The sequence below is a fragment of the Anticarsia gemmatalis genome, chromosome 1, assembly GCF_050436995.1.
Source record: "Anticarsia gemmatalis isolate Benzon Research Colony breed Stoneville strain chromosome 1, ilAntGemm2 primary, whole genome shotgun sequence".
NCBI lineage: Eukaryota > Metazoa > Arthropoda > Insecta > Lepidoptera > Erebidae > Anticarsia > Anticarsia gemmatalis.
In genome coordinates this window covers 12,239,157-12,266,265 of record NC_134745.1, presented here as the reverse complement: position 1 = coordinate 12,266,265, position 27,109 = coordinate 12,239,157, and the positions used below count along the sequence as shown (strand labels likewise).

Here is a 27,109-nt window from a genome sequence, read left to right as displayed (position 1 = left end):
ACAGACAGACAGACAGACAGACAGACAGACAGACAGACAGACAGACAGACAGACAGAGTTACTTTCGTATTTATAATATTAGTATGTTTAATGTGTGTTTGTTCCAACGTTTACAATTCTAATGCATTGCCTACATGTGTGGTAGAGGGCATGCGTCATTGCTCGGAATACTAAGTGCAGGAATGAAATGTGTCGATTTAAGATAGGACGAACGACGAAGAAAGAGTTAGGTCACGCTTTGATCTTTTGACAAAAGACATGTCTGAACAAAAAATGTCTTTGATAAATACTAGATGATGTTCTATCGTTGACATTCTTTTCTAATCCAGGTATTTCTTATGAATTGCTACTACTATGTGTATATTTTTCCTTAAATTCTACAAGGTTCTCGAGTAATGAATTTTTCTGCTTTGTATTTTTCGTCAGAAGTTTTCTTTTTCGATCTGGTTCTGAATTCTTAGTAAAAAAGTATCAAGTACCAAAATTAAAATAATACCATTTAACGTTTCTATTCGGGGAATTACTTGGATGATTACTCAGGAGTATTGCTGTATTAATTTTATTGAAGTTTTCTTTTCCCCGTTCATTCATTCCGGTAGTTTGCTGCGGCCGCATCGGCGTGGGAGCCGTTCAAAGGTCACGCCGCAATACTTAGAAATGAAACTATTTTCTATTGTAAATTGTATACATTTATGTCGATTTAAACGTAGCACTAGTTAAGGATTACTTCAAGCGATCATTGCTAGTTTCAAGCTCTAAACCGTAGAGTTATTGAAGGGAAGAAAGCTTTAGTGCCCTGTTAGGATTATGTTTCCCTAATAACATTAATATTCGACTGATATTAGTGATGGATAAGTTCAGTGCACATTAATTAAAAAAATACATCTTTACCACAAGCTGGCGGTGCTGAATAATTTTCTAAGCAAAATTTATTAGTGTCGTTAGGGGCCCAACATCGTAGAACATCGATCGTTCTCGCAGAAACATAAAGCAACCTAAAGTTAGGAAGAAGATTTCGACTAACTTATCAAATGGCTAAAAGCACTGTCAAAACGTATAACGTTTTAGTGTTTAAAGTTCGTCATTCCAGGTGTTTTCGGTAACCTTGATACGTTCGTTATAATAATAGCTCTATTTCGTATTCCGACCGTCTCCTCTCCATTTGAAGCTCGTCAATAGGCTACTTTATTCTCGTCTGATTTACCACCTACGTTATTAGTGCTATATTATTCTATACAAGTGCAACAGCTCTAAAGTTTTTGAGTAAACGTTTTATACTAAGTAGATACCTAATCATTTTCTACACACGTATTAAATTAGTGTGTGCATCAAATATCTCCCGTTATCTTTTGCCGAGGTATTAAATAAGAGGTTTCATTAATATTAGGTTTTGATTTGGATTGTGTTACAATAGATAGATATTTATCGCGATTTAACTGATATTCAAAGTGTTCTATTGAGAAATGTTCGTACATATCTGCCAGTCTTTTCATGAATCGTATCTAAAAATGATGTTTTCTTATTATTTTACGACAATATTTTATCGTATTTTGTATTTATTCTCTTCCCTCCAAATAACATGTTATCCGACGGACAGTGATGAATCGTCGTCAATAAAAATCTATTCCATTCGTCTATATTCAGTTGGCAGAAAAAAACGCCAATTCAGTAAATTGGATCGGGGACGTTGCGCACAGCGGGTAAAACGCGGAACTGCTAGTAAAACGATTGTGGGTCTGTAGCACAAACTGACAGGTTTTATTGTTGAAGAAATATATATTGGTGTTTTTAACTATTCGATAAATAAGTTTAAGTAAACATTGAGTTGCTTTGTAGCTTAAAATAGAGGTAATGTGATGTTAAAACGCGAAAAGTGGAGTTTTGAAATCGTAGTTCGCATTTCCATTAAAAGAGATTGACCGTTCTGGACCAAATGCTGCCCAAACATGGGAACACTTTAATTTGTTTCCTTACATGAATAGATATTAAAAAAAAATATAATAAAAAAAAATCTGCCACGGATTTCAAAATAAATAAATAAATAAATCCTGGACATCTCACACCAATTATTTAGTCCTAAACAGAGCATAGCTCGTATTACAGGGATCTAAATAACGGATATAACACATAAATAAGAATGTGAACAAGTAGCAACAAGTCTTATTTTATGGCTTTTGGTATTTTGTTAGTTTTTGAACGTTTACGAGGTTTACGTAAAAAAAATATATTATCCTACTTATTCTAGCTCCCGAGGTCTGGTCTGGTCCCGATCTCGCTCGTCTCAATAGCGTTTTTTCTAAGCTCAGCGATGTCACCTATCTCGCTTGCTCATATTCAGATATGTTAGGCGATATATAATTATTTTTTAATGGCGGCTGTCAAAAACAAGAAAGTTATTAAAAGAAAACGTTCGAAAAGAAGATGTTAAAAGAGAACAATCATGGGCTTGGTTCCATTGAACATTATTGCTGCTCATGTTTTACTGGACGAAGAACAATCGGCAGTTGTGCCCACGTTATGTGCCTAGTTTGGTTTTTGGGGTGGGCTAGGCACCAAGACGTTGTGAGACGCCCTGCTTTATTTTTAGATAGTAATAATCTTAGACGACAATGATGATGACGATTGATTATGTTAGTGCCTACATGAGGTATTATAACATAGGGTATCATTTTTGTTATGTTCATCATCTCTGTAAACCTATTTTTTTCAAATAAACCCCTTGTTTATAATATATCGTCTTTCATTTTAAAAATAAGCTGTTGGTTATTATTTTTTTGTTAATGTAAGACCTCTACATTCAATATTTTTTTCTCAAAACTCCTCGGATAGATTTTGAAGCGCTCTGAGTTACGGACTTGTATTAATCTAAGGTACATTGTGCACTATGTTTCAATGTTGGGCGACACTTGGTCCAACGTCCATACATAGATGGTCAATGTCCTTTGCTTTATATTTTTGCTTACACGTTTAGCTGCAAATAGATTTTATAGTTATTGACTGTTTATTGAGACGGGTGTAACATAAAAGTGATCTATTCTGACAACGGAAATTGACTTTTTTCCTGTCCAATTGTCAAGCAATTGGTGGAAAATTACAATCTACGCTCCATCCGTTTTACTTCAGAAAGCTTATTAAATCTGATAAAGAAAGTTTTAGGCTAGTATTACAGTTCAGTATTACCTTGTACTATTATTTAATTTTATATTTTACGAAAATTATTTATTATTTTCTTCTGCTGTGACCAGAAATCTGAAATGTTCTTTAAGTTAGTTATTATAAGTGTTCGATATTTTTTTTGCTGCGAACCTTTTATTGTTTTTTCGGTAAAGTGGAGATAGCAAAGTTACCTATGCTACTGGTTGTTGTGCTATAGAAATTGTTTGCAGGCAATGTAGGTAACGTGACGTAACTAATATTAGACCTTGAAGTTTCCTTTGATGTGACAAGTGTAACCGCAAGCTCCGCAAGCTGTAAGTTTACGACTTTTGTCCTTGTTTTACGGTACAAGAGTGAGTAAAGTGGGAGGGAGATGGAGAATGATGTGTGACAGTTATAGACTGCAAACATATAATAGTAGGTAATGTATGTATATAGGCATGCAATCGCTCGGACCAGATTGTTAAATTCACTGAATTGCAATTATTACTGAATTGATTGCGAGTATTCCTTTCAGTATTCATAATTTATGCATTGGAGTGAATTGATAATGCCGCAAAATGCCATTCTGTTTGTACGAAATAATTAATTTCACAACTGCGTCTCGTAATTATGAAAATAAAGACTGGAATTATTTAAGTCCTGAAACCGAATTGAATAAAGCTGTACATTACATATGCTAACGAATATAACAGGGTTGTAAGTAATAAGAAAAATAGATAAATGTGTCTCTCCTATACCGGTTACACACTCGTCGGCCGTTATGCATTTACGGGTCACCAGGGATGGGAAAATGAAATGGGATCCACTTATCTACTAACTTAGCCGACCGTTCACCGGTAAAATGGACCCCCATATAAAATGTTCTAAACTAATAATACAAGTATAATTCGACAGTATGTAAATATGTGCGAAGCGTAAACGTCAAAAGTTCATCGACCTTGCGCGAAATTTTTCGATGTTTGAAAACAAGGCAAAGACATGTATTTATCTGCCAAATCTCGTGCCAATACTCGAGATTAACATCGACTTACGTGCCCGAGGATTATCCGATTTATTATCTATAAACAAAATACTTAAAATTCAGACGCCATAAAAGAACGGAAATATGCGGAAAAATATTCCGTTCACGGTAGATTTTATCTTATTTCATTTTCCATTGTGACGCGAGCGGGGTTCCGAATAGAGGATAATGAGATCATTATAAAAAAAGTTATCGTCTTTTAGTAATAATAGTAAGTCAGTAAGCCGTAATAAAAATAATGGTAAAGCTAACTCTAGGTGCTATTTTCTTTCTTTATGTATTTAGGTGCGATTTTTTAGCTGAAATTGAATTTTATAGACCACTGGTTATTAGTGGGACACATAAATGGTTATTATTATAATGCTTACTTCTAAAGAATGTAATTTTAAATCACAATAGTTTAATGTTAGAGTTTAATGTTTTTATTATACGTATAAAACGCTAAATCTTTATTTAAAATAGGTTACTCGTATTTGTTGTTGCGAAAGCAATGTAAATGAGAATTTCTGTGTCAGATACGATTAACGATTTTGACAACAAATCGTTAATATTCGCCCAAATAAATATTTATGAAGTAATGATTCGATTTATAAATGAATTGTCAATACTGGCCGGTAACAACAACACGGGCGATCGTTGACCTATAAAACAAGAAAAAAACATAGTACGATTTTTTTTTATGTTTAGGTAGGTAAGTACTTTTTTCATTGATATTAAAATACGTGTTATCGTGTAGGTAAGTTATGTAAACTTGTAACTCGAAGTATTTATTTACTTTTATTAAATATATCAGGCCGGTACATAAACACGAAAATTAATATATAATGTCAGCAAATACGTTAAATTTGCAACATTAGGAATGAAATATGAGCAGATTCGGTCCGCTAAGCGTAGGTGGAACACAAAACCTCAACCTACACGATACAGGTCACCTGAGAGCATTACAAGAATCTTCATATTTATGATAGAATATTTTAATCTATATTGCCTTCGATATGATTTATTTATATGTAAACTAGAACTTTAGTTTATTCATGCCTATCAGTGTATTGTATTATTAAGTCTAGTTCTTGGGTAATACCTGTATTTTTCTTTAATGAATCTTTCACTATATGTATACTAACACTTACGAAAGAAAGGCTTACGTTTGCCAGTAATAACCTTTTTTGTAGAGTTATGTAGATTAAGTGTTTTGAGTGTGTAAGTAATTAATTTGTAGTTGCACGCGCAAAATCTTTAAAACTCATATTTTTATCACACAAATGCATATTCAATTACAACACTTAAAGGGGTAAATAATACAAGAGACAAATAAATCGTTGATTCATCTAATAAGCGTATAAATTCCGATGGAACATATTTGATAGATCAATTGACTGGAACGTGGCGTGAATAAAATCATTTTCAATTTTCAAATCAGTTGCTATGTGAATGATAGTCTGTTACTATTGTAAATTTTTTGTCATAAACATCTTGACAACAGGGTTGGTATGGCATCGCCCAAATATTAGGACGGCGAACGAAATAATGATGTTTGTGTTGGTTGGTTTACCTTTCATCTTCTTGTTGAAACCTTTAAAACCCAAAATCGCAATTGGATAGAATGGTGCCTTTTTTCTCCCCTATTACAGGAGGAAATTCTTTGCGCGACAATGAGCTGAAAGATGTATATTTTTTACAACCTCTTAAGAAATCAGCGTGTACAAATAAGAGCCGTTTAAGTTATATGCCCATTTCATGGTAGGCAGACTCTGGTAGAGCCTCAAGCATGACAAATGTATATCATAGTGGTGTCCGCAAGTGTGACCGCTGTTGCTCAAGCTGTCTTGCGGTGAAGCATTCATGCAAAATGAGTCTGCATTTAGGCACATTTGTCACTCGTTTGCTTAAAACAAATGCTGTTTAAATACCTACCTATAATTGGTAAATACTGGTAAATACCAAATACGTCAGTCTTCAGGGAAAAAGTATATTGGCAGTCATCTCAAATTACAAAAACGAGTGTTTTTCATGCAATTAAATGTACAATATCTAAAGCAAATTGAGTTGGTTTTACCAAAAATATTCTGACAGAATATTAAAATTTTAAAACCATTTCATTCTCATAAGACAAAGTTTTAATAAAGGCTTAATGATGACGTCAACATAATATTGGCATAGGTATTGGTAGTTCAGTAGGTTTGATAGTGTCAACAAGCCTTGAGGCTTTAAACAGATCTATGTATTTGCTAGTTTGTATGTAACGTACATAGTTTTGCCTAGATATTTGCTGTGTGGTCTCGGCTGCGAATATTCTTAGATAATAATGTGATTACAAGTCAGTGTGCTTGCGTCGTTAATAAAACATGTTTTTAGATATACTGAGACTTAGTTTTGCTACAGAATTTAGGCACAAATTCCTTAAATAAACATGAATTTAAATCAAATATATACCGATGCCGATACAGTGCGACATTTCTGTCTTACCCGCAATAGTATAGAACGAAATGAAAGATTTTCAGTATATTTTTCTGTTTAATGTATCTTTAATAGGTAATTATAATTTAGTAAATTTATTTGATTTGATGTCTAAACCTTATTAAGACTTATCGTTTTGTAGGTTCTTAGACCGAATAACGCGAACGTAAACCCAAGTAAACGGGGCGTATTTTTCTCGCACTTATATCACACGAAATTACTAAATATTCAAAATACTTCCCGGTGGTCAAACTTTTCAAAAATTCCCCAATACTCTAACAAATCCTCCAGTAGGTGTACATTTACGTCATGTACATATCATAAAAGCATTTTATATCGTAATCAATACACCATACCATCATGCCACGTGGCGGTCGGCTGTCAGAACCAATTTAGTCGCGAATTGATCGCACGCATAAATTCATACGCCTTTTATTCACTTTGCCGAAGCGGGTGATAAAAATACACATGTAATTATAAACTTGGGGTGCTAAGACATGATGTAAGGTTTTAATGGGTGTTTTAGTGGTGTTAATGTATTTATGGGTTTGGAATTAAGTATTATGTGGTCCATTGTAACTGTAAAAGATGGTAAAGTTGTCAGGTTGATTTGTTTGTTGAGATTTTTTCAAATTAGAGCAGCTTTAGTTTATTCTGTGTAAAATTTCTTAGAGTACCTTTTATATAAGTGAAGTTTTATTAGGAGTGAGAAGTTAATTGTTATTAACTTCAGAACCTTTCAAAATTTTCTAGACTTTGCCGGAAATTTGTATACAGTGATATGCATTACTGTGACAAAGTCGATACAAGGAAATAAATACAGGACCACTCACACTCCCGACTAAGAAGAGCTGACATTATAATAACCAGGCAACTGATAAACATACTAACATCAAATTATTTTAATTCCATATATTTTCTTAGTGACAATTAATATAATTCAATGTCTATCTGTCCTTTTTCAAGGTATCAGACATCGCTTCAGTTAATTTTATCCCGGGATTCCGATCGGTGCCAACTGGTTATTTAAAGGCAATTATTTATGCACTTTATCGGGACAGACTGGCTAAAAGGACTGTCATAAATGTTTCAATGACAAACGGTACGATATTTAGCCCTCAAAAATTAACATCGTTGAATTATATGTTATTAAATAAGATATACTATACATTAACACAGTAATTCAACTCACTATCTAACTATTTTGGTCGATCTTATGATGAGCATAACAAAGTCAATAGTTTGAGATATTTTACTTTATTATTTAATAAAATATTCACTACAAGAAACATCTTCGCTTATGTAAAAACAACATTAATAATGGAAGATTGATAAAGAAGTGCACTTTAGAATAGGTACGTTAACTAATCTTTTAAATTCTAATATGAAATTGACATAAAAGATAAAAATATAATAAAGATGAAAGGAATCAAATACTTACAATCTATACTAATATTATAAAGCTGAAGAGTTTGTTTGTTCGTTTGTTTGATCGCGCTAATCTTAGGAACTACTGATCCGCTATAAAAAAAATCTTTCAGTGTTAGATAGCCTGTTTATTGAGGAAGGCTATAGGCTATATATCATCACGCTAGGACGCAATTATGACGCATTCTCTCTTATGGACGCAAGCGAAGTTGCACGGGTCAGCTAGTATAGAATAAAGATAAAAATAATCAAATATTAAAGAAGATTGTGGAGATCAAACTCAATATTATTGAGAACGGATCACAAGATTATAAGATGTATCTGTAAGTTCAATTTGCTGATATCAATAGATGTGTATCAAATATGTACATATTGATGTCTTCTTACGCCCACGTTGTTTGGGCTTCAAATGCCGGACGTTCAACTTTGTCATCTTTTCCTATGTATCTATGTTGCTTTGTATATCATAACCAATCGACGATATTATATAATAGCTGAGTAACTTCGAAAAAAAAATGTTTTAATTTTTTTTGTTCGAAGTATGTGTTCCATATGAGGAAAAAACTATGCATTTGACTTAAAAGTGAAAACAAATATGGTTATTAGCATAGAAAACTATAACTTTTCTAAACAGCGCTGCATTGCCTAGCTGCGTAGTCGCTATATTTTAATTTAGTTACATTTATTCTCGGTAAATTATGTAATTAAATCAAGTAAAAATGGCTGACTTGGGTAAAACAAAACAAACTTTAGTTACGTATTTTGTTACGGCAATTTTGTAAAAATATAACAAAGTTATTTCCCTATTTATCATTGTATAATAAACTTCAGTTACTTGTAAAATGTCCCTTAATTGGAAAACTTCTCTACTTCTAAGAAAATAACTTTATCGAAAATTGTTGACTAAGTACGTTATAATTGACTTCATGAAACTGTAATTATTGTCGTTATAACGAACAGCTAATATTAGAATGTTATCGATAATTTCTTTAGTCTTTACCGGTTGGTTTACTTGAATTAATTAATGCTCAGCCTGCGGATTCCAAACTATACCGTGTATCGTATGCATTAAATGTTCCAATCCTCTCTCGATGTATCTACGTACATTCACCAATTATTGAGATGCAGTCAAATTACGACGATTTGATAACCTTAAGTTTTTACTTTCGATTTCAATCCAACGTTGAATAAAACATTTTTTTTTAATCTACAATTTTTTGAGGCTTCAGTCACTCGAGGCGACTATATATGCTATAATCATTTATTATAAAAGCAATCTTAAAACAATATAAGTATATCTGTTACTGTAAAAGCCCGAACGGTTGTAAATCCTAAGATTTTCCGGTATAACCTAAGATTTACCAACTCGCAATGGTAAAAGCCCGAACAATTCTTTTATTTCGAACTTTTACCTATATTCACTTGATGACGTCGAGATGTCGCCGGAGCCCCGCTTCGCGGGGCTCCTCCTTCTGGGTGGTTAAAAAAAAATAACCACGAAGGCTAAGGTGGTTCTAACCTAACCTACCCATGTCGCTGTGCCCATAACTCCTTCTTTATAACTATGTCACAGTATATAATTATACCGTGAAATAGTTATAAACATAGTTATGAAGGAGGATTTTTTTATATATCGCAACATAGTTTTTAAACTCTGGCTTGTTCGGACTTTTACCATTGAGAGTTGGTAAATCTTAGGTTTTACCGGAAAATCTTAGGATTTACCACAGTTCGGGCTTTTACAGTAACATATCTACTCGGTCGGTTAAAGTTAAAGTCAGTTTTTTCAAAACAAGTTTCAAAGATAATTTTCTTTAATCTAATTTATGCATAACCGGATTAAGTTGCAGTATCTTAGTGCTTATCAAGCTTGGCTCTTAGCTAGATGACTTGTTAATATAGGAACAGGATCTTGGGTTTATGGTTATAGAGGACTTCTGCTTCTCATTTCTTGAATAAATATTATTGCAATTATAGTCATTTATAGTAATTCTTGACAAATTGTCTTGAACAATTTTATTGATATCTTGTTATGGGGCGAATTGTTTATTATATAAATCGGAAATGAATATCTGTTTTTTTTCTAAAAACCTTATTATTTTGTCGCAGAAAAACCTTTGAAAATATGTTGAAGTAAGTCACATCTTAAATTTGCAAGGAATTGTTTTAAACAATTTTGCACGAAACTAGTTGACTGAACGTCCTCAATCTATATATAGTATAAGCATACAAGTCTAAATACCCTGCTCATATAACAAGTAAAAGCAATAAGTGTGATGTGTAAGTGGAAGTGTTTGTTTGCGCGCGTGGTGCGAGTGGCGCGTGTGGCTCCCACTAATGTAGCCCTGTCCGAATGGCCGTGTTAAATACGCCATGAAATGACTAGCGATTTGCCTCGCCAAGGTCGCTTTGACGCCTCGACGCCTTCTACTATTTGTTCGTAGGTAATATTTGCTGAATATGAAGACTGTAGAAGGAAAGATGGACATAAGGTAAAGTGACACTCTGGTCCGGCCTCGTCCTTACTTTCTTCATTAGTAGTACGTAGAATAGGGCGACTTTAGGTAAAATTTGGAGTGATTGTGATAACAGGCCTAAATAAGTACTATGTAAAGTTAGCAGTCAAGATCCTAGTATTTAATGTTTTGAATGTACCAGGGGTTGGTTCACAATAAAACTAAATTAGTACGAATAACATTTCAAATGAGCAAAAAAATAAATTGTATAACGAAAACGCATAGTAGGGGTTCCAAACGACATTTAAGGAATGGTTCCACCCCATACATCGGAGTTGTACAGCTAACAATAAACTTACAGAACACGAAACATACAATGTATCTATTTAATGTAATGAGCTGACATGACGCACCCAATTAATTGTTATCCAAATAAACAGGCTTGTAACAAATCTGCAAGAAAAACATTTCTGGGAAATAATTTCCGATAAACTTTCCGCAAGGGAAAATCTCCGAAAAATACATGACATAATGAGTTTGACTAAGTTTTTTTCGCAATTTCTATGAAAATAACCGATATTTCGATGCTATATTAATGTAAAAGTTTTTCTGACTCTCGTTACATGTTTTACTGTAATTAATAACAGCCATTAAAAGCTATACGGTAGTATTAATAGTTATATTAGAATTGCACTCATTTTCGTTGAGGTATATTTTGTTCGGAGTGTTGTTTCAGTACGTGCAGTCCAATTGATTGAATCTCAACAACACAATAAATTCTCCTCGTACACAGTCCCGTGCCCGCGATTGCGATCAAACACCGTGATTACAAGTTTATTTTTGTAGTGAAGCGTTTAATGCGACGGGAGCTTTCAACCTGCTACTAAAATTATTACCTTCTCTCTTACTCTTGAGTTGTTTTAGTAAGTGCAAGTGAGATAGAGGTGTTTGCTAATGAAGACATGCTACACGGCTGGAGCTCACGTTTCGCGTTTCAAAGGATCAGTTAATTGAATCGTGGGACTTCCAATCAATGTTATATGTGGTATGCGTTGAGATTGCCCCACGTGTACGCATATGTATGTTTGCCTCTCAAAGCTATTAGTGTTGCTTGATTAGTTAGTTCATAGTTGATGCTATTTTAATAGGTATTTTACAAGTGGGTGTGTGCTCTATGAATTGGTTAATTAGGCACCATTCATTCGTCGTCACGCATTCCAAACGAAATTGAGTGAACTATTTGTAGCAAGTGTTGTATAACTCAATTACATTATGAGTTGCAAAGTTATCTTATCAGTCTGTTTGTACAGAGATCCTTTAGACCGTTTTCCTGTTTACAAATTGATCTAATATAAAAGCCACGTGACATTTTCCGGGAAATGCCAATTACACTCTCAGCAATTTAACGGTGTATTATCAATTTAGTTAGTCTGGTAGCTATCGGAATATTATGCAACTGATTATGGATATACATTTTATTAAACAGTAATATTTATAGAGGTACTATTTTTTCAGCTGATATTCGAGTAAGGCCAAAGACTGCCAAAGCCATGATTTTTCAGCCTGAAGTAAATCTTCGCTGTAATAAAATAAAAAACATAAAATTTCACGCACAATATATTTTACGATATCAAGCTCATCCATTTATTCAAATATTATATTCAATTTCTTTGGAGAAGATATTAAATAATGTTAAAGATAAAATTATTCTTGAAGGGTCTTTACTCGTACAAAGGTCGGGGGGTATTAAAATGATTGATTGCTTTGAAACGTATGTTGAGTATAATATAACATATAACATGAGAACATATGTTTTGAGATGACAAATTGCCTTCATCGTCAATAAGAGATTGTTTCAAATTGAGCAGCTTTTAATAGATTTAAGTGCTTTTGAAATATTGATATTGATGTTAAAGGTTACATTTTTGAAGTAGTTGAGACGTGAGTTTTGGGACTTGAGTGATCAATGATAGTTAAGTATTAAGTTGAATTAAAACAAATGCAACTTCCGTTAGTTATTTGTCTGTCATTTTACTATAGACATATGTGTCATTAGATAGTAAGTTAAAAGGTGTCTAGAATTTACTGTAATAACCATGATTGTCTCTGAGTTGAATACGAAACCAACGATATTTTTTTTGTCAATTTGTCTGTCCTTTAGGATAGTTAAGGGGTTTCGTATGATATCATATTATAATATCTAAGGAAATGTGTTTTGGACTTGTAGTAATAGGAAATAAGTATGGCTTGTATTAAGTTTTCAGTTTGAAAGAGTGAATATATCCTGCTTTTGATTTGCAAAAGATCCAATTTCTATACAAAATAAATTACGGCGCAATATGTATTATATCCATAAAACATTGTACAATAATATCGTATATTGTCTGTCTCAATGTACAGCAGCCGCACAGTAATAAACTTCCAGTAATGAACACATGTTTTCATTTAACAACATTGGCTTGTAGTTAATTGAAAGGAATGAGTTAATCTAGCCTGTACTTTGTTCTATGAATGTAGTCTTTACAACAGTAACACTAGTATAGTACTATTACTATTTTATTAGTTTATTGACATTAAAATTACCCTATTTTAATAGGCGATAGGCTGCCCCATATAACATGAAACCGAAGTAGTAATTGGCGAAACGTTGGTATATTAGGTCGGGGAAAAAGTCTTTTCGCATTATAGTATGTATGAACTTGTAATAAAATCTCTTTGGCTTTAAGAATCACCAATGAGTACACGGTTAATTAGGTTTCTTTCAGTGAGCTCGTGAGGTACCCAAATATCGAGCTTTTTTGTGTAGAGAGAAGATTTTATTACAAGTTCATACATACTATAATGCGAAAAGACTTTTTCCCCGACCTAATATTTCATACATCCTTGCTTACACCTTCGAGCGTAACAGTCGTGATTTTTTGTATGTAATAGGTCCAACTGAGTTGTTATATTTTTGTTGAATCCTTTTAATCTTTTAACATTATCTACGAGTTTTATTATGTTGCTCTCCTTGCATTTTTTGTCGTCGAAAATATACAGGCTACCCATGTTACAGGCCCTGGTACCTTGCCAAACATTATCTTAATTAGCAATTTAGAGATTAGTCATAAACACACATTCATATAAATTGTTTTATGAAATATAGCGATTTAAAATTCATAGCCATTTTCTTTTCCTTGCAGATCTACGCAGACGAGGACATAAGCGGCGTGATGGACGGCAAAGATATAGTGAAGGACAAGTCGTACGACTCGCTGGAGAAGCTGCACACGCTGACCGTGCTCGAGGATGACAACCTGGGTGACGACGAGGACATGCTGGGCCTCGGGGATGACGCCGAGAGCGGGGACTGGTACCCTGACTATGACAAGAGGGCTGAACATGTGAGTGCTATTTGATTATTTACTTTTATAGTAATAGGATTCTAGTTTTAGCGGCCAGCAAATATAAACGATAACTTTCCTTGAGAATTGCTACATCTATTGATGAAAATGGCATCAAAAGTCATTCCGACAAATGGTGGCTTTAGCGGCGCGCATTACTCCCTCATACATCAAACCTGCAAAATCCAGGTTCCTCAACCAATCAGCCTCTTTCGCTGTGTACATAAGCTCATTCCTTTGAATAAACACCACAACCTTCATGCACTTTTTCACCTCGCTTTTTTCCTTAATTTTTTATTGATGAAATATTAGCTATGTTCTCACCATAATTTAGGTATCCAGTATATTCGTAAAGTGGACCTATTTCGGCAGTCGTCGTCAGTCGTCAGGATAAGGTGATTGCACCTAGGACCACAAAGGACAACTTTTCAGTCCAAAAATTATATTGTAAAAAAGTAAATTTTGATTTTGAATTACTCAGATACTAGGTATTCATTCTAAAAGGTTTTCTCTTCCTACGGAATACAGTCGGAAAACTATTTTACACAAAGAAAACCGCGTGCAGAAACCAGAACCTCATAAAAGTCTATAAAAGTCTGTTTACTTACAATATAATAACTGCAGTATAAATTTAATTCCCTTGCTACTTTACGGAAAATGCGCTGAGCAAGTACAGTGCAATAGGTCTTGTATTTTCTTACCTGTGGAGCGGAATGACGCTAATTAATGTTGTTATAATATCAAGTGAACTTTACTTTGTGATATATGGGTAATATTATATTAGTTTCATGAGAACATTATTGTTTATTATCGTAGGTAAGCACTAGATTCATCCCCGGTTTCTGAGGTACATTTAGCGCTAGTTTATTTATTCAATAGCTTCTAAACTCTTGTAAAAAACGCTATTGAATAGATAAAAGGGTTAGTTGACTATATTGCTAGTTGTACAGACTAAAGATACATTTAAAGTTTTGTGGTGTTCTTTGTATCGATAATTTCGGATGGCTTGTTTTTCTTTACCCTTTTTTGCCTAGCCTCGACCGAAGACATAGAAAGTTATTGTTTTTGATTCGATATATTTTGCTTAACATGAAGATAGAGGGGTTATTTCATACGACTATAGACAACCGAGTAACTTTCAGGAAATATTGTAACAAAAGCAGACAAGCGTATTCCTCGAGAATTACTTTTTTCTGTATTCGATGTTATAGTATAAATTAAATTGTTATTTTGCCACCGAGCTCCTCCAATTGTATTCTTTAAAAGTGTGAGAAATATAATATTTTCTGAGCAGTCGGGTATAAAGTTTCACCTCTCATAAAATGACATTTCACGTAGATAACGTACGTAATAACGTCATTCCAAACTGTCAAATTAATGCAACCGTGTCATATTTGCGTACAACACCTCACATACATTACGTCGCTAAAATGACGAACTTATCATATTATTATAATATGTGGTGACGTGTTACTATGTAATATATTCATAGAGGTCATAGCACAGACGGATGACGCGTCACAGCTCAGTGAGTGCGATCTCAATACAACTGCTTGAGATACAGATGAGTGCTTCCACGCGCCGACACTTGTATGTATGTAGGTATGATGTGCGTAGTTCTTTGTCAGTTCAAGTTGTGCTTATTGAAGTGAATTATTGTGTAACCTTTGTAAGTTTCCGTAAGAGTTTCTGTTGCGCGATTTTCCATTCCACCAATATCGACTATCTATAACAGGCTAGCTTCGACTAATTTTGTATGTACTTTGTATGATTTTATATTTCAGAATCTAATATTCGATAATACCGACCAGAGAATATCACGCCCCTACAATTATATCGTTTGTAATCTCTTGTATCTTTGTAGTGAAAAAACAGTTCCAAATACATTTGTCAAGTATTTAAAAAAAAATAGGAATTTCGGACAGCTTTTATTTGTTTGTGTTATGTGAAATTTACTAAACATACGTGAATGTTCGTGTATTAAAGTACAGTCACTGCAAAGATCAGCCGCCCGATGAAATTATTACAGCTTCAAAAATTATAAAGATAATTTGCTAAAAGATTATAATAAAAAGGATAATTAAAGTTTAATCTCTACACTTTTCAGTTGATTGCAAAAGTCTTTCGTCGGCACTGACGGTCATCCAACAATTTAATATCGAAGTAACTGTCATTACTTAATCTTTCGTTAATTTGGAATCCATTGCGCTGACATTTAATGTAATGAAATTTTCAATCTATAGTACTTTTGTACTTCACTCCAATATAAAGGACAATTTGTAAAGTACTTTCGGATTTCCTGAAAGAAAAATGAAAAAGCGCGTTTATATCGCTTAGATTTCCGGGAATTTTGTATTTTGTCGTAAAACGTTATGTATTATCCTTATTGCTGATGACATATCCTGGTTACAATGTTTTGGAAGCAGAGATTTTGTATTAACATTTTCGACCAAATATTGCCATAATATTTTTATATTACCAGTCATTTTATATCAAAAATGAAAGAAAGCTTGTGGTAATATTATTTATTATGAAGGTGGGTTGCAGCGTTTCTGCGCTACGTTGATAACTTAATTATTCGTGAACCCACATTGAAAATGCTGTAGGCATATGTGCATACTTCAGTAAAAATGTTTTAAAAAGGTTCGACATTTAATCTTTTGAGTGGTTTAATGAAATGCAGGTTGTACCTTATACAGATATTATAAACTCGACCGTTTATATCTTCGTTAGACTTTGACGGCTAAACTGCTGAACCGATGTTTAAAATATAATTGAAAACCATACGAGTATCAGAGAAACGAAAAGTTTTCTTCAAAACATGTATATTTTTGGTAATTTAATAGCATAAAAAAAGACTTGAAATGTTACTTTCGTTTAACTAATGAGAAAGGGTATACTTTGTTTTTCTCGTCTCCTACACATGAAGTAACACAAATAGGTTGTTTAATTTATGTGAGCAGTGAAACGTGTCGTCCCTCGGGACTCAGGACATCGCTAGGTACAAAACAAGCACAGATAATGATCGCGCAACCTTTTTCAGTCTGGAAAACTCTTAATTATTCTGATTAAAATAATAACAGACTTAGATTAAAGAATAAAGTATCCAGTTTCCTTGAAAAGTAATTAGTGTTATCGGGTTTTGTGAAAATATATAGAAATATACAGCCTTGTTGGGATAATAGGGATCTGGGATTGAAACGGAATTTTGGCGCTCGGTCGCTCGCTCGCTCGTTGTGGTCTTTCCGTGAAACAGTTTGGAGTCCGGAGTTTGTAATTGTACCTCGCGCAGAGTAATTGGGTACAATTATCTCTTACATAAAAACCCGATTTACTTCAAGAGTATAATAAATCAACTTTACCTCCCCTTTCCCAAGATATAGGTATACTATTAAAAGCAATGAATTAATCAGATACTAGACTAACAATAAACGAAGCTCGCAACTTACCAAGGCTGAATATTTGAAATAACGACGAAGCTCGGTGTTGCCAGGGTAATTAATATGAAAATCAATAGACATTATACCCGACCGCGATTGAAGCAACGGTCGCCGCAGATCTGCCGCAATAACGAACAGGGATCGAGAATTTACCATTATTTAAGGGAGATTATTATTGGAACATAGGCTTTAGTGGGTTAGACGTTGGCCGGAGATTATACTGTAGTGGTACTATTAATGATAAATATTGTTTGATGTTATTTGAAGTTACTCTCCAATTAAACGAATATTTTGAACAGAAAATCAATTTAGATTGGATAAATTTGAGGTATTACCGCCTATTAGTTCTAGTCCAAGTCTGTATACTTAATACTAAGGAAAAAGTATTTTTTTAATTAGTAATGTTGATTTTATAATCATCTCAACATAGATACATAGGTAAAATAGGTATGTAATGTATGATTAAAACTTAATAGCGCAATAAATAAGCATTTATAAATGAATTAATAAACAAACATGATCCCGGAACATCATATAGTAATCTTATAATTCCCATCTCAGCCCGAAACAAAGAAATCAATAACACAAACACCTAACTTCGCACAAATATAAATCAGATATGAATAATATTCAATAAACAATAAAGTTAAAAGCGCACACGTAATCCTGATCGATTATGGCGAGGTGTTGACGACCGCATACATCAGGCAAACAAAACACTCGAGATCAGACCAGACCTTTATAATGTCGATGAAAAGAGTTTCAAATTAAACTCTATCCTTTATATGACATACTAGCAGTTCCACGCGGTTCCATTCGCGTATAATTTGACTGTGGCGTAGTGGTTTGGTTAACCACGCCGCTACCATTGGGTCGGGAGGTCGTGGGTTCGATTCCCACACGGAGCAATTATTTGTGCAATCCACAAATAATTGTTTCGGGTCTGGTTGTACTCTGTATCCGTTGTTTGTATATTTGTAAAAGTCCCCGCAACACAAGAGCAATTCTAAGTGCGGGAGTTGTCTTTAAAAAAAGAATGGGAAAGCAAACAGGGAGTTTTGAAAAAAGCAACTTATGATCCTGGATCTTCAATTATCAACATGGGAAATTGCATGAAAAGTAGATCGATTCTTATTCAGAATAACTCTTAGAGATGTGGTTTAGGTGTACTGTCTTTAGATAAATAAAATCTTTAAGAAAGTAACTTATTTTTCTGGTGAATTTCTTTCTCAGATTGCTTCAACAACGTTTTTTTATATAAAAGGTTCGTTAATTTCTAGCTTCTTCCTAATGATCTGTTTTATCAGAGCAGTATTGATGTAATTGGAGTAGTTTACAAACTAACACGTTCTGCTATCTGCGAAGGTAAGCAGAAATGTGTTTCACTAGTACATAGTTATTAGTTAAAGCTGGAAAACGTATTAAATATCATCGAAGAATTAACTATAAGAAAAAATCTTAATCACCTCTAGCGTATTTTTAAGGAACTAATTTAAATGTCAAGCGCTCTGTAGCGCGATTCTGTACTGTCGAGTATCGAAATTTTGACATTTACAATGTACTGCCAAAATAATTCCGACGACACTCGTCGGAGGCGCTGATCAGATTTTCATACAAAATTTCACGATGACAGGTCGGTTGTCGGTAGTCGATAGTAGTAGAGAATAGAGCTACTGTATGTTAGTCCGAAATGACGCTATTGGTGACACGTTGTTATCAATGTTTAAAAAAATCATCTTTGAAAGTGTAATGTACAGTGCAAATAACTGAATTATCCGAAAACATATGAACATACGTAACTTTTACCTCACAAAAAGTATGTTAAGCTTTAATATAACTTTAGTTCGTAACGTGAACTGAAAGCTATTTTATTAATACCGCCTGATTGTGTGTGGGACGGGATTATGTAGAGTTATTGTCGAATGGCGAACCAGTCCGTGTTGGTCATTGTAAAAAAGTTCGTTGTAAAATAGATAGAGGCACTGATAAACTCTACAACAATTAACTACTAGTTTATAATATTTTATTTTAAGTATTATATCTTAGTTTTTATACTTTGGATAGAGGACAAACTTTCGAGTTAATTTCAGTGTAATATTAGATAAAACAATGTTTGCCGAATCTGAAATCCGCTTTTCGTTAACCTTGAAAATAAGAAAAAGTATTTTTATTTTGCAATACTAAAATGCATATATTTATAAACAATTTGTTTCTGATGGCTCCATTTATATCTCTAATCCAAGATTTACATACACTTGGTCACACAATCATCAGCTTATCATTCAAGCACCAGTTAAGCCAGACTGTACTATGACGTCACATTACCTAACACACGGATACATTGATTTGACTTTGTGAATAGCTTGTGACGTCACAGTGTCTCAAGAGGTACTTTAGTGTCCATTCCTCTCGTCGCCACATCTCTCGGGTCAAGTTATTTGGGCGTGGGTTACAATTGGCTATAGGTATTGTTGCGTCATTTACAGGCACATGTTGAAAGCTAAATTAAGAAGAAATCTGTAGATTATGTAGTTAGATCTTATAGTTTCTGAGGACGTTTATTCATGTTCATGATTTTTTTATATTCTGTAATAATTTGCCGCGACCGACCGCGAGTAATTAAGATTTTCCATTAGTTTTTGTAAAAGCTTTGGGAAGTGCACGCTACGCGGTCAATAGAAATAAGGCTCGATACATTTATGTAGTTACTAAATAATATATATATCTTCCATAAAAATTGAAATTTTATAGATAGAATTGTAGATAAGAATATTTACGTAGGAGTTGTAACCTTTACCTAACACTTTTTCTCTAGGAGGATAATAGAGATATTATTATGTATGTTAATACTCGTATGTTTGGAGAATATAATCTCATATGGATTCTTTCTGACATTTAGCGTTGTTTTCCTTTATGATTTACCTGCCGACCTATTTAATGTACAGCTAGCAATCAAAATAAAAAAGTAAACAAATGGATTTTACGAACAATAAATAATTACGTGATTCAGTAAATATTAGGTTTGGGAAGTTGAACTCACACTATTTAAATTATACGATTTCCAGCTATTTACACAATCACGCCTGATATATCCTAGGTGTAGAGCAGAAGTATAAGTTAGACAACAATACAGCGGGCATTTTTAAAATAATTTTTCGCTCTACGACTAAACCAAAATGTTGTCCATCGATTAACCTACCATATCTTCCTGACTCTACAGCAAACAAAATAATACGATTAATGTTTTACATACGATCTTTTGTCTATAGAGACAGAAATATTTCAGTGAAAAACAGCCCTTATTTATCGAGTTTGAGTTGTATTTTGTCTGTTTTGAGAGTGCTATCATCACCGCCACTTATCGCTGAGTGTTCTGCTCTCTGATTCACAATTCCTACTCACGCTTTGCTTATTGTTTTATTTTATTTTTTTCGTTTTAATGGCACTCGATGCTTTGTTATTGGACCTTTATGTTTGCGAATTTATTTTTAAAAGCGCTAATGGATAGAAATTGTTGTTGTTTTTGTATTTTTATGAAATGTTATAGTACTTATTTTTGCTTTTTACCAGGTATGTTAAGGTGATTGTTTATTCCAGTTTCCCGTTCGGTTCTTTTCCTCTATGTTTTTGTTCAAATATATTTTCTGAGCTCTTGAGCTCATTTTAATATATTAACCGTTCGTTTGTAATGCTAATTTCTTTAATTTGATGTTTTCTTCCTGGATTCATAATTTATTATGTTATGGGTATATTTAGTACTTAGTATTATCTTGTATGAAACACAGTGCTTCACTCTTACTTGAGTTTACCATTTATTTATTTTTTTTTTGTTACACCCGCTGGTGTAACAGCCAGCTGGGCAGAGCTATATGGAATACCCAGCATATCATACAACTCAAGGATACTTACCATAAAGAAATAATTCAATACAAATTAAAAAAGTCCACCTAGTATTCTGCTAGACCTGGGACTCGAGTCCTGTCTCGTGATCAGCAGTACTCCCGCCGAGACCATAGTACCAGTCAATCATAATAACCAGTATTTAATACTTATTATTTGTCACCAGCGTGGTGGACTAAACACCTTACCCCTCCCTCATTACGGGAGGAGACCCTGGCGCAGCAGTGGAACAGTAATGGGTTAAATTTATTTATTTGTCATTAGATCGGCACAACAAACATGGTGCACCTGCAGCCCGAAGACTTCACGGACACAGACCTAATGTTCAACACCGACAACGACAAGAACGCACAGTCCAACATCAGGGAGCTGAAGCGACGATTCAACGAGAACCCAGAGGATCCTGACCTTGAATTAACTCTACGCACTGGTTAGTTACATTTTAAAAATCATTTGTAATAAAAAAAAACGTTTCAATATGTAAACTTTTCTGGACATTTATAATTTGAACTTTGAATTTACACCTCAAAGTGAATTCTTGAAAAATAAAAAATATAACAATTTGGCCCATTGGCCCAATTTTGGGTTGTAAATTATTAAATTTGGCCCTTAGTGGTTTTCGTTATGAGGGATATTTGAAGAAGAAATTATCCGCCGTGAAATTACTGCAAAAATTAATTTGCTGTTATTAGGAAAAAATATCAGTTCACTGATGCAATAAACCTACACTTAAATACAACAACCAAGAAGAGAAAAAAAATTGCCGCAATAACTTTACATCTCGCAAACCGTATCAAGTATCCCATTCATATTTCAAACTATATTGGTAATCCGCCTCTAGTGAAATGTTCTCTCCGATGCAAAACTTTCTACCGACAACTCGTCGCTCTTGTAAAATTGCCGCTCTTCAAATAAATTTTATTTAAAGTGCTCTCAATCTTTTAGAAGTAAAACGATCACTTCGAGGTACTCGGAGACCCCTTAAACATTTCTAAAGTTTGCCTCAGTGTTGGAGAAGTTTGTGGAAGATTCAATGAATTTCATTAATTACACTTCGCAGCGACTAACCATTGATAACTATAGATGGAGTTCAGTAAATTATGCCTACATCGGAATCAGAATCATTTTAAAATGTCGGTAAAATATTCGCCTTACAGTATTTGTACGTACTTAAACCCTACATTATTTAAATCTTTAAACACAAAGTATAATAGTGGTTGAAAATCAACATTTAGAAAGGCTAATGTAAAAGTAGTCAGCTTTTGCGTGTGCAAGCCGGCTCGTGATAAAACGCAATAAAATCGATTCAATTCCCCGACGCAACTTGTCAAATAGATTGCTTCATCAGTTTTCTAACAGAGCCCTTAAGATTCACAATACTTTCTGTAGAAAAAGTGTCTAATTAAGGCTTATGCTACGAGCACAATCACCTACCTAAATGTTATGATTGTTTATTTTTGCACTAGCCTGCCTATCTAGAGCCAGCTTTGTTGGAATAACACTCAGTCAGTAGTTAAAAGAGTCTACCAGCTATCCATTTTAGGTATAATACAGCTCTATACTATGTCATAGTCACCTGCAGTTACGTCTAAGTTACAGCAGCTGTTCAAATCAGACTTTATCACATCGCTTATCATACGATATATTAATACAGATTGCAGAAGCTCTTCTAACTTTCTAACGATCTATTTATCCACAGGTCTCAGGACTGACGTTCCTGGTAAGCAGGCGCGGGAAGACAGTGTTCGTGAAAAACGCAGTGTAATCACCGACTCCGCGGCAGAAGTCATCGACGACTTTGCAGCTCCCAGGGCCATTGCCAAGTCTGATGTCAGGTAAGATCGCTGGATAAAGAGATTATCAAAATTTTTGTTTATATTTCCAATAAGAACATTTTTCAGAACGAACAAAGTTCACCGTATTAAATACCTTGATACGCTTCAAAATCAACTTCTATACAGTTCTAGTTCTATGCGATATATGTTTATTATTGTTTATAACTATTTCGTTTCGTGATTACGTCCATAAATCTCCTATTCTGCCAAAACATATTTGACAAATTGTCATAAGACGGCGAAGCCAGACCGCTACAACACTCAACGGAGATGTGATTTAAGGTAAGCTCGGCTTCATCCGGAACCATAATAAAATGACTTATTTAGCAATTTAAATCAGCATATCTTCAAGCCGGCAGGAGATCTAGTTGTAAAGGTAATGACGACCGCAAATTCCAGTGCAGGTATATATAAATTGCAGAGGACGGTGCGAAGTAATCAGGAATGCGACCGCAAAGCTCCTCCGGTTTCATCACGACAAATATTCATGGATTCATAATGTTTATTGCTATTTTTATTACGGCTTTTTCGAAGCGGGAATGAAAAAGGCTAAGTTGGTTTGTGGGAGGGACGTTGAGTAATATTTATTGAGATGACCCGCGCAGCTCGCGGACAAACTTTCATCTTACATTTCAGGCCATATACGACTGCTTTTTTGAACAAAGAAGTTGTAAGCATGTTTGAACTCGAGTCCTAAACTCTCTTTGTGCTAACCTTCACCAAAATGGTAAGCATTAAAACCATAAATAGCTAAATAGAGAGATATATATTATATACTCTCGTATTTATGGCAATAGTATAGACAATGAGAGGGTAAAAAGAATATTGTCGGCCAGTTCGTTATTCTCAAGTCTAGGTACATAATAATGTCAAGTACAAGGTCTGAAGTAACGGTACCTATTCTTTATTGTCACGCTAAATTATGATAAATGAGCACATAGCTTTATTATTTTTTGTACGTCTACTGCGCGAATTAGATTTGCAGATCTATTATGTTGAAATGAAGACGTATTAGGATAGATGGGAAATAAAATACAAGTATTACTGGAAAAGTATTTTTTATGAAAAAGAATTTGCATTTATTTTGATATCCAGTAGCGTGATTTTCTAGAACTGATACTTTGACGAAGCGAGTGTGTTACGTTTGAAATGATTCAAAAAAATTGTTTTAGCAAAAGACGCTAGGGGCGCTGATCTGATTTTTTACGCAAAATTGGTCGATAGCTAGCTGGTTGCTGATAGTCGATACTTTACGAAATCTCCCACAGCCCTGTCGTAAAAGTTGGTTGTGTATAGTTTAGTAAAGTTTGCTTGTTAGTTGACATAATGAGAACAGACGATGTCATGATGAGGGAAGGTGATAATGTTACATCGGTAACCTTAACTGTAATATTTATTCAAGTACAGTGAAGGTGAGAGAACTCGAGCCAGTAAATCCTTATTACTATGAAGTAGGACTTTTATTTTTCTAAGTATTCTATTCGGTTAGAGATTATAGTATGACCTGCGCGGCTCCGCTCGCATACAAACTTTTATCCCCAATTTCAGCTCTTTGTTTGTTCTCAGGTCTTAAAATGCATCTTTGCAAAATTTTATCAAGACCTGATTAGCCGCTAAGCCTGGATAGCGTAACTTACAGACAGATTATAGTATTTTATGATGTTAGTATAGATAAATTCAGATTAGGTAATGCAAGTTTAATCTATTAGTCATCGATATTGCCACGTTACCCACGGGAAGTGGCGGTTGCTGTACGAAGCTCCGACCGGTGCGGTGAGCGCATACTCATTAAACTAATAACATCCTGAAACAATAAATGACTTCATCTACACCAAGGTTTACCTACTTTTGACTAAACCAATGTCCAATATTTAATTTTGCAATAAATCTACTAAACTTTAAAATACTACTTCAGACTTTTTTTATTGTAAAGTTAATGACCTATTCCAATACAAACGGTATGTAAGTACCCATTAGTTAGTAATATTGTAATATTAAACATTCTACAACTTCATAGTATTCTAAATTAAAGTTTCTTTAAAAACTTATTAATTGTGTTTCCAAACTATTTCTTTCTTTGGACATCTTTATTTATTTTACTACGTTAATTCGACGGTTGTCATGAATGAAAACTTTAATTAATATTTTTCATAACACTCCACTTTCATTCTTCAAGGTAATATTGTATTCTAGACAATCGTACACAGAGTTTATCAACGATAAAACCGATAGTAAATCTTTAGACTTCCATCCACAATGCTTATCTCAGTAATTACCGAGTTTGGATACGGCTTAATTAATTGTTAAACAATGTGATCTAATAGCACTTAAGTGTTTTATAACCAACACTTACACTATGAAGTAATCGCTAGGAATGTGATCTTCAAAATTAATAGTACGCCTTGGATAACTACTTGAAACTGCTAGCTACATAAGTTTGGTAGATTAGTAGGTTAGCCTCAAGACGTTGACAACAGTGGCATCACAAAATACAATCTGCGTGGTGATCTTTTTTTCAAGGCAATTGAACTTAACGTAAAATCTGAACACACCAAAATAGTTCAGTTATTTTGTCGCGAAAGCGTAACACACTTACCGTTAATTAATTAATTTAGATTATAGAATATAAATTATGGATTTGAATGATACGGTTATTAGTATGGTGTATTGCTAGCATACATCACACCTATGACATATTCTTTACTGGAGCTAAGAATCAAGAACTATCGTGTAAGACTGACAAAAAGACAACAACAAAGACAGTAACACCAACGCAACAATTAAACGTCGTAAAGTAACTCATCAAAGCTTTAAACGTAAACCATTAATCATAGAACTCAAGCTACCGGTCTAAATGCATCTTCAAACACAACTACACAGTTTCATTTACACTAGAAGTTGTACCTAGAAGCTTTACATAGTAATACAAACAGTTAACTGACTAAACAACCGTTTCTAAACCTTTCCAGTCCGCAGACCCATAGGTAAATAAGCATAATTTTAATGACCTCCTTAATAACTAAAACAATAAATAAGATCATTACAGCACCCAGGTAATTGGGATGTGAGACTGATAGGCAGTCGTTCCATTTAAAATACTAATATTCAACTGCATCTGGTAAGACTGGAAGCCAACTTCAACATAGATGGAGAAAAGGCTAAGCTGATGATGACAAAAAACGGTATCCAATTTCCATGGTAGACCCTCTTATACACGCTTATGGCCACCCAGGAGTCCGTGGACCTCAGGGTGGCTATCACGTATCTCAGTTGACAACTATTTGGAAACCACCATGCTGTACATTGCTTTCTACCTTAGATAGTAGTGATTAACACGTTACGTTACAGCAGCAATGTACTCAATAGCGATCATCAATTCGACATAAACTAGCTGTCAAATGAGATACGTGATAAGCCCACCGGTTAAGAAACGCTGGACTAACTAAACTATGTAGTTGAAAACTCGGTACATGGTCGTTACGGTCACGTCACTGATCCGGGCGCCAACTTTATAAGCACTTAGTATGCGCCGTGAGGGAATACGCGTAATGCAAATGCTCCTATATTGAGCTTTTAAAATTGATGCTGTATTACAAAATTTATTTTGATCATTTTTAAAAAATATGAAATAATTTTGGCTGTAGTTTTTGCTGCACATTTATTACGTTTCTTTAAAAATACATGTAAATGATTGTAGGATTTAGATGATTTGCAAATTGGATAACATTTTTCAGTGTTTTAGATTTTTTGTATATACATATGTCACTGATAACAATGTTATTCAACATTTAAAATAAACATCTGCGCATGTCCACATTAATTAGACCAAAATAAGCAATAGAAGAAGCAAATATCATGTTATTTCATTCTCATCAAATAATAATCTGGAAATAACTCAAAGCATTTCTAAATAAAATCAAAACAAACGACATAACGAGGCCAATTAGAAGCAACAGTTTACAAACAATTATATAAATAGAAGGTAAACTTACCTTTGAAGTGATGAAACGTGTCGTATCGCTAAGAAATG

At 34.0% G+C, this 27,109-nt stretch overlaps 1 protein-coding gene across 1 annotated transcript in view; it reads left to right on the top strand.

Moving 5' to 3' along the window:
* Window positions 1-27,109, top strand: part of egr (TNF superfamily member 12 eiger) — a 66,731-nt gene that overhangs the window by 30,255 nt on the left and 9,367 nt on the right. The window contains exons 2-4 of the mRNA XM_076120244.1: window positions 13,704-13,904; window positions 21,509-21,674; window positions 22,944-23,079. Coding sequence (XP_075976359.1) covers window positions 13,704-13,904; window positions 21,509-21,674; window positions 22,944-23,079 — 503 coding nt within the window. The remainder of the gene's footprint in view (window positions 1-13,703; window positions 13,905-21,508; window positions 21,675-22,943; window positions 23,080-27,109) is intronic.